At 41.8% G+C, this 9,983-nt stretch overlaps 1 protein-coding gene across 1 annotated transcript; it reads right to left on the bottom strand.

Annotated features, from left to right (window-relative positions):
- Positions 1–1,592: 1,592 nt before the first annotated feature.
- timm21 (translocase of inner mitochondrial membrane 21) lies at positions 1,593–8,503 on the bottom strand. The gene is made up of 6 exons (XM_083631959.1): positions 8,030–8,503; positions 7,861–7,923; positions 7,624–7,721; positions 7,439–7,512; positions 2,046–2,154; positions 1,593–1,791 (listed from the first exon to the last, which is right to left on the bottom strand). The coding sequence occupies exons 1-6, from the start codon at positions 8,331–8,333 to the stop codon at positions 1,699–1,701; spliced, it is 741 nt and encodes a 246-aa protein (XP_083488085.1). The 5' UTR covers positions 8,334–8,503; the 3' UTR covers positions 1,593–1,698.
- Between the last annotated feature and the right edge of the window lie 1,480 nt (positions 8,504–9,983).

The raw sequence follows: 9,983 nt of genomic DNA, 5'->3' as shown, positions 1-9,983 counted from the left end.
GCCTCAGGAGGTCCCTGAAGATCATCAAAGACACAAACCATCCCCACAACAGCCTGTTCTCCCTGCTACCCTCAGGGAGGAGATACAGGGTTCCAAAAGCACGCACAAATCGCTTGAGGAACAGCTTCTTCCCGCAGGCCACGAGACTCCTTAACATGCACAAATAGCGTAGTAGCCGTGCCGTACCGCACTGCAGCTGCTGCCATTACGGATGTCTAATGTTTAATTGTATGTCTAATAAGGTGCATACTATTTGCACCTGTATGATAAGGTACATGCTATTTGCACCTGTGTGACAAATACATCGAATTTGAAATGTTTGGGCGCGTCTAATGTATGCACATGACATGTGCACCCAGTGAATAGGCCACTGTCTCGGACTTGTCTTATCACTATACTGCCCTATTGCTATTGTTACTTATTGCTATTGCTTATTGCCTATTGCCCTATTGCTTGTTGTTTTTGCACTCATATGCCTTGCTATATTTGTACTATGTCGTAAACGGAGTCCACAGCACAAGAATTTCACACGTGATACTTGTACCATGGAGTGACAATAAAAATCTTGAATCTTGAAATCTTGAATCTACATTATGGCTCAGGTTAAAAAGGAAATAAGAAAATATGAAAATAAAATAGAATGTTGACAGAGACCTGATTTAAGTTTATTTTTGAATTAAATAGGGGTAGGACCAGATAAGCAGAGGCTTCATTCCTACTCCTTTTCGAACAAATACTGTTATTTTTATTGCAATTATGATTAATATTGTACATTGTTTTTTCCTTTTTTTTTGTTTTAAAATGTTTTTAATGTATTGTGTATTATTATTATACTTATTATTTTTTATATTGTCTTTTATGTTAATGTTCGAAATAAACATTCATTCATTCATTCAAATGACAGCTAGAATGAAATGAGGCCAAGTTGACAACTAAAATGGCCATGACAATGAAAACAAATGCAGAGGTCTCAGAATAAACTGAAAGTCAGTGTGATTGGGGTGATTTCTCAAGAGGGAACCCTCGAGTGAAACAAATAATGGACGTAAAACTGAACACATTAAAATGTATTTAAGAATGACATGACTGGAGACACCCTGATTCTCTCTCTCACACACACACACAAAGCTGACAAATTTGGATAGTACTAGAATGTCCATCCATGGCTACAACCTTCTTCGAAAATACTTTGTATTACTGTATTTTTGCTCCTGCTTTTTAAATCTACTTTTGTACAAATGAGGAAAACAAAACATGTCAATCTGTTTATTACGATTTGCTAAACAAATCATAATTTACAAACTATCTTCAGTCACTTCACAATTTTAGAATCAGATTATCCTTACTGCCAAGACTTGCTTATAACCTACTGCAGATATTCACCATTGTAAAGCCTATTTGTAGCAAATGTCTTGATGATTTATGATTTATAAAACTCAAAAATCACAAACTATTTCTGACAGTTTTGATTTATTTATTTTAATATGAAAGCCTTTGCAAAAAGTTTCACCAAATATGTCAACATCATCAAGATATTCAACATCATTGCTTCTAGTAATAACCAGAAGTTACATTATATTATTGTTGTGATCTATTTGGCCAACAACACAAAACTCTTTTTAGAGACAAATTCTTTACATTTTCCCTGCATTTTGTCAGTGGAGTATCACCTCTGACTGGTTGAGTTCATTGTCTTTGTTATCTGTTGTCCTCCACAACGATGGTGCGTCTTGGGTAGGTGTCTACCTCCACAAATATGTAACGAAACTCATACTTCCCAGTTTCAGCACTCTGTAAAAGACAACAAGTAAATTACCATTTGGATTTACAATGCTTAATAGTCACATTTGTGGGGGTCAATTTATTCTTTTCTGCCACATATTGCATTACATGAGGGTTGACATTTCTGCATGCATGCACTTTTATGAAAACATACAGTAGTTTAGCAGAAGGGAAAAATATACTGGAAACAGTCTTTGGTATGTCATATCTTTTCTATCAAACAAATTGCTATTTAAGTGGGAGAAGTAGGAAAAAAATCGAACCTCTTTTGACTCTGAATGAACAGTTCCTTTGAGGCCTGGCTCCGAGCCCTCGATGTAAAACCTCAGTCTCATGCACTTCAGGCCGTCCTCCTTCAGGTACTCCAAATGACTGAGGTGAAAACACACAGATGTACAGTCGGATAAAAATAAATATCACACAGACAATAGCCCTGTTCAAAACCGTTCCCTATTACAGAAAGAGTGGATTCTCAACTGTAGTCCACTATAAAATACCCACAATGCACTGCAATTTCTAGTGAACAGCGAATGTATGTACCCTACATTTTCTCCCATCTACCACAATGCAATGCAGTCGTGTTTATCAAGAGTGAGGTAGTGCCTGAAACTCATTTGATCATTTAGCATATAATGTAGTTCACTATATACTAAACACTACATGGGGAATAGTGAGTGAGTGAATGAATGACTGAACTACTCCAAACATGGCTATTGTCTACTGCAGTTGTATTACCTCAGTTCTAGCAACACCATCATGAGTAATTATGTGTACTGTATTCTGTTTAAAACCCCAATCTATAATTTCTCCGCTACTACTACTTTTGGATATGAGCGATCGATCTATCTATCTTAAAATGATTTGACTGACTGATTAATAATAATAAACGTAATTTTAATAGCACCTTTCATACATAAAATGCAGCTCAAAGTGCATGCAAAACATTACAACAAGAGCAAATAAAACCACAGCATAAGAGAAAATACATGAAAACAAATTAGTAGACATACAATTAATTGAAAAAAACAATAAAAAATAATTAAAAAATAAGAATGAAAACTTGCATTGGGATACAACGCAAAATAACAGATCAGCTGGCAAAAAGGCAATAAAGGTATGTTTTGAGCTCTTTTTAAAAATGTTCACAGAGCTTGCCTGTTTAATGTACTTGGGCATCCATCATTTTGGTGCGTAAAATACATAAAAGCAGTTTCCCCGCTGTGTTCGTGAAATACTTTCGGTACAACTAAGAGACCAGTAATGGAAGACCTAAGGGCTTTTTGTGGTGCCATTAAGTGCTTTGTAGGTGATTGAAAGGACCTTAAAATCTACTCTAAAAGAAAAAAGGAGCCAATGTAGTTCAGCACTGATGCTCTTCTTAGTTTTAGTTTTATATGAGTTCCAACTTCTTTATAGACGTTTTTTGGGAGACCAGACTGCATTATAGACTAAACTACTAGTAAGAAAAGCTTGGATTAGGTTCTCAGCATCCTGTTGTGTTAAAAATGGCCGTACTTTGGCAACATTTCTTGGTCAAAAGAAAGCTGTGGGGGTGACTTTACTAAACTGATGTTTAAAACTGCTTATTGATTAGATTGATTAGCAGCCATATAGATAGCTAAAAGTGTCAAAAAGAAAAAGAAAAAGAAAAGCACAGAAATGAGCAATTGTATTATTTTTATTTTTATTAACCTCAACAGCTTGTTTTGGATGTGAGCTTTTTATCCACACTGTTTATTATTAGGATACACAGTGAAAGGCTGAGGGTGACACAGTAATGTCATTGGGCTTGTTTGAGATGAGCAAGTCCTGCGCAGTTTCAACTAGCGACTTGCTTGGCCCGTTGCATGATGGGTAGAGAAGTTGTCAGACTTGCTCCACCTTACCGACTGCGTGAGCCACGGGGACGCTTGTGAGACCGAGGCAGGCGCAGATTTGGAGGGAGGCGCTGTAGCTGCACAGCTCAGAGGATGATGGGAAATGCCTCGAGCTGAGCGCTCATTGGTTCAACACAGGTGTATGACACACCCACAGTGAAATGACGAAACGTCAATTTTACGTCTATTCCATATTTTTCATAAATACCACCTGTCATGTCTGGGTCATTTGCAAAGCCGGATTAAAATAGCCATGGGCCCCGGGACTGCGACTTTTTCAAAGGCCCCACTTGTGACTTTTTCAATCCCTCAATTTAATATGGTAATGAAGACCACAGCTTTGCTTTGCATTAACATATTTCTAAAGTAAAAGGGGAGACAATTTTCCAAAGACCCCCTCATAATCGTAACACCGATTAAGCATGCGTCGTATAAAGTGGAGTACTGATCTGAACAGACACGTCTTCACTCCATCTGTACACATTATTTAACTGGCAGGATGTTTGCTTGAGCATACATCCTGCTGCATTGCTTGTATATATATATATGTCATCATCATGTGTCATTTCTGTGAGAAAAATGTCTTAGATTACCTTATTACAAACCCCAAGACAAAATTATGTTAAATCAATATTTGAGTGTTTGCACTGCATAACAGTAACGCTTCGAGTCTGGCTGCTCACTTTCTCAGACCATTGTTCACATTGTCATTATCTCACACATTACTACAGAAAATGTAAGACACAATGTACTAACTTTTTTTTCTTTTCCCCCTATTTTATACAGTGAGATCAAGTTTAGAAAAAATGGTGTCACTACAATGAAATGGCTATTATGGGGACTAACATAATCACACATGAATACAATTGGGCTCATTGAATCCACAAGAGTCTCAGCTTTCCAGTCATATCCAATTTATGTCATTCCAAGACTGTTTAGGGACCCAGTATGCAGAAATATCCAAATAGAATATGTGAAAAAAGCATTTTTATACTGCATGCAAACAAACAATAATAATAATTTGTGTGTGTGTGCCAAAAACTGCATGGGATTAGCATAAAGTGGGCATGTCTGTAAAGGGGATACTTGTGGGTACCCATAGAACCCATTCTCATTCAGATATATAGAGGTCAAGGGACCCCTTTGAAAATGGCCATGCCAGTTTATTTAACCCTTCCCAACAAGCTAACATGACATGGTTGGTAGCAATGGATGCCTTAGGTCTTCTAGTTTCATATGATACCAGACACTTATATAGATGGATAGATAGATAGATAGATAGATAGATAGATAGATAGATAGATAGATAGATAGATAGATAGATAGATAGATACAGACACTTCACTCTAGCTTTATAAATGAGCCTGCGAGAGCCACTGAAAGACAATAATATCGGCCGCGGAAGTGTCTTGCAGAAAGGGCACTTATCAGTCAAAGGCCAAAAGGGGAGGTGCTTGGGCACCACCTGGGGTCTATCTGTGCACGTCCCTGGACTCAACTATTGCCCCGCCAAACTTCAGCCACGCTTAATTTAAATACAATGATGCCATAGTGCGTTTGTGGTTTGTGGAAGACAGGTGCATGTATTTGGGTTCTCCCCCATGAAAATCTCATGTTTTTCGATGAAAAAACAAACGTGCAATTTCACATAATTTTGATCATTATTATTACCATATCTGTGTACAAACAGTTGGAAAAGCTAAATTCCACCCACAAAGTTAAAGACTAATCTTGCTAAAGAAGACCACATGCAATGGCAACCAACTACAACCATCAGATCTGGGAAAAGACATGAGTTTGTTTTGATGCTCTGCACAGTGATTGGACATTCAGTACAGGCTCACTGTAGGCCAATATCCATCCATCTCACACATCATGCACGCATATGTGATTGTGTGTGAACACGCACACACACATCATGCACGCATATGTGAGTGTGTGTGAACACGCACACACATCATGCACGCATATGTGAGTGTGTGTGCACACGCACACACACATCATGCACGCATATGTGAGTGTGTGTGAACACGCACACTCACATCATGCACGCATATGTGAGTGTGTGTGCACACGCACACACACATCATGCACGCATATGTGAGTGTGTGTGAACACGCACACACACATCATGCACGCATATGTGATTGTGTGTGAACACGCACACACACATCATGCACGCATATGTGAGTGTGTGAACACGCACACACACATCATGCACGCATATGTGAGTGTGTGAACACGCACACACACATCATGCACGCATATGTGAGTGTGTGTGCACACGCACACACACATCATGCACGCATATGTGAGTGTGTGTGAACACGCACACACACATGCACGCATATGTGAGTGTGTGAACACGCACACACATCATGCACGCATATGTGAGTGTGTGTGCACACGCACACACACATCATGCACGCATATGTGAGTGTGTGTGAACACGCACACACACATCATGCACGCATATGTGAGTGTGTGAACACGCACACACACATCATGCACGCATATGTGAGTGTGTGAACACGCACACACACATCATGCACGCATATGTGAGTGTGTGTGAACACGCACACACACATCATGCACGCATATGTGAGTGTGTGTGAACACGCACACACACATCATGCACGCATATGTGAGTGTGTGAACACGCACACACACATCATGCACGCATATGTGAGTGTGTGAACACGCACACACACATCATGCACGCATATGTGAGTGTGTGTGCACACGCACACACACATCATGCACGCATATGTGAGTGTGTGTGAACACGCACACACACATCATGCACGCATATGTGAGTGTGTGAACACGCACACACACATCATGCACGCATATGTGAGTGTGTGTGCACACGCACACACACATCATGCACGCATATGTGAGTGTGTGTGAACACGCACACACACATCATGCACGCATATGTGAGTGTGTGTGAACACGCACACACACATCATGCACGCATATGTGAGTGTGTGTGAACACGCACACACACATCATGCACGCATATGTGAGTGTGTGTGCACGTGCACACGCAACAAGGCATATCTTTTCGCCTGATGTTTTTTTGTTTCTTTTTTCCTCTCTGAGCCTTGGGCCTCTTCACGTCCTGGGCCCCGGGGCTTAGCCCCTGTAAGCCTGTGCATTAAACCAGGCCTGGTCATTTGAGCAGTTGAGTGTTGGTGGTGCTAATGCGCCCTGTACGTTTTTTTTACCAACCGCTGTCAAACAAATCTGTAGAAGAAGAAAAAGTCTAAGAGCAGTGATTGTGCCGTGCTCAGCTTGTTGATGCCTCGCCTGACTACACTCGGCTGCTCTCACCTGCTTTCCATTTCCAGGCGAGCCAGAAGTCATCTCAAACAAGCCTAGTCTCACCTAGTCTCAACGCCAGACCCATGAGAGTTCTTACACTAATACACTGTCATTACTGCATGCTGCAGATCTCTCTCTGGGTCTACTCTGGGACACTTCTAGCTCCAAACTGATGTCAGAATCCTGGCCAGTGATTGGGTCCCCCGAAATCCTGGGGGCACCAATCAGTAACGACTTAATGTGATCAGGCGCGCCCACCCAACCCGACTGTTGACTTTTGAAAACGAACCATCCTCTCATTGGTGTTACGACCTGTCAGTCATTCAGGTTTGACCCCTAGACCCACCCTCAAAACAGCAGCTGGGGCTGCGAAGTGGCACAGACTATTATGTAGTATGGAGAGCGCAGCGATTCAATGCGATTTTTGAGTCTGTGGAGAGACTAATTCTCACCTGACTTGCTGCCTCCTTCCTCGACGAGTGGTCTCACCATAACACTTGATTGGCTCCCCAAATGCACCAATCACCTACAAAATGCAACAAAATGCAATTTCAAAACAAAATGCAATTAACAAAAAATGACAGCAAAAGTTTGAGTATGCAAAAGGAATTATAGGTTAAGTGCAAGATTGTCATACCTCTGGATGCAACTTTACTTTGTTAAAAGCTTTCCCATAGATTTTATTTGGACTTGACGAAGAGAACAGCTCCTGGAACACCACATATAGCAACCCACCTGAAAAACACACCAGCACAGCATTTTAGCTCCTAACATAACTTGGGGCTGCCAATGCGAACCTTGTGAGGCAAACAAGACCCTCATCTTTTGAATGAGGCTACAATTCTATTTTTGTGATGGCAATACTTGAAGTCACCTGTCACTCCGAGCCCGATGAGTACAACTATCAAGTAGGTGAAGTCTCTGCCTGCTTCTTTTGCTGAGAGAGAAAGAGAGGGAGGGAGGGAGGGAGAAGGAGAGATATCACTCATAGGTCAGATTTATTGACGGAGCATGGTCATAACAGTGTCAATGGCTAGATTTACCTTTTTGAGCAGCTGAGGGCGCCGGGGTCCCCCTCCTTTGATACCTGGACACCTCTCTGTCCTCGGGTTTCCTCTGTTGCCTCGCTGTAAAGTGGAGAGAGATCCCTCGCCTCTGTGCCTGCGCGAAGCAGGCGGTGACAGATGGGGGAGCCTCGGTTCTCAGGCTGTGAAACGTCAGTCTCGGTGCTGTGAGTAAAGTCCTCTGCATGTGAAAGAGCAAGCTAACCTGAGTGAGTCTGGATGCGTTCACTGTCTGTTGAAAATGTCGAGGCACAGCTTTGAATATCAAAGAATACATGGTCATTTGTCCTCTTCGACCCGAGCAGGCTATCGCTTGAACTGAACTCTGATGTTAGCCAGCTGGCTGAGTTGAGTTGCTTTCTACCTAGCACGGCCAATAAGCCTGTATAATAATAAACCAAACTACCGGTACAACTTTCAGTGCTACAGTTTTGTTCATATTATGCACCTGTGTCCAATCGTCCTGCTTCCACACCAGAGGCGCATACTTTTGTCGTCATAACGCACGCGCATAATCGGGAATCATGGGAGATTGAGTTTATAGAGAGCCAGAGCAGAGACGATCTCTGGCTCACGCCCACTTCCGGTTTAGAAATATTTTTAAGAGCCACAATCCAAAAAGTCCCTTTCCTCCCTTTATTTATTTATTTAAAGTAGGACTTAAAAGAGGCACATGGCTCTAGAGAGCCTCGGGTTGAGTATCACTGCCATAGTTAACATTTCACTTGGACCAAAACGTTAAAAAAAATTGTGGATAAAAAAAAAAAAAACGTTTTGTTTTTAAATTTTGGTCCGAGTGAAATGTTCATAGCTGAATCGCTTGGTTTGACCAAGTAAAATATTTTTTATAAAACATTTTACGAAATGTCGAAAAAGAATGGCGGATGAAATCCCTTGATTCTAAACCGGAAGTGGGCGTGACTTTGGCGTCACCAGGCTCTTTTCGGCGAGAAAGAGCCTGGCTCCCGCCCACAATTGATTGTCACCCTACTGGTTCCCGCCTAGAGCCCGCCCTAGACCGGATGGCAGCGTTTCTAGCTCGTCAACTTTCACGTTAACTTGACAATTTGACCCAAGTATCAGAATCCTCTTTCACCGTTTTGACCGGTGTGTCAGGCGGTGGTGGCGGAGATGCCATATTGCATAAACGTTTTGTTTTATGTAACGCTAGCTTTGTTTTGATCAGACTCTAGTTTAGGTAACATCACCGCGTCAAGCTAACGGCAACAAAGACGTTGTTAGGCGCATTGCCATCCGGTGTTAATTCTGGGTCCGGGGTTTACGCCCCCATGACAAAAAGCGGGGTGGAAGGTGCCCAGACTACGGAATGAGGCGCACACCGAGGCAGATCCTTTGGCTTATCAAACTCTTTATATAGTGAACGGACAGACACACATGAAGGCAGGCACGCCAACACCTCGCTAGCTTCTCCTACCTAGCCTAGCTCTCCCCAGCACGTCTGCTCTCTTCCAGCTCCACACAGCTCTCCCGACCATTCCCACTTCCTCCCCTAGTCTCCACCCACTGGCCCTATGCTCCCTTCACTGGCCACTCCAAAACCCCATACCCCACATGCACAGACCAACATAACAGACAGATACAGTTAGACATACACACTACTAGCTATCCCATAATACTCCACCTTACCCCACGCTACAATATCTTTTGTTTTTATATGCACACATAATAATGCCTATCAATTTTTGTTCAAAATTTGTAAATCCATGCTAGTGAGCACTTCTACTTTGCAGACCTGGGCTAGTCACAATAAAAGACAACTCTTAATGTGCAGTTTCATCTTGAAAATACATTCTCTGACCTCACGACAGGGCTAGATATGCATTTTTTAAGACCAGTCGGTAGGCTATCTGGTGAAAAAGCTGCACATTTACAGACAGAATAAACCATCACCACAAAATCAGTAAATATTAGT

This window comes from Poromitra crassiceps (assembly GCF_964638095.1).
Source record: "Poromitra crassiceps genome assembly, chromosome: 2".
NCBI lineage: Eukaryota > Metazoa > Chordata > Actinopteri > Beryciformes > Melamphaidae > Poromitra > Poromitra crassiceps.
Note: the sequence above shows the minus strand (reverse complement) of the source record. Positions and strands in the feature narration are given on the sequence as shown.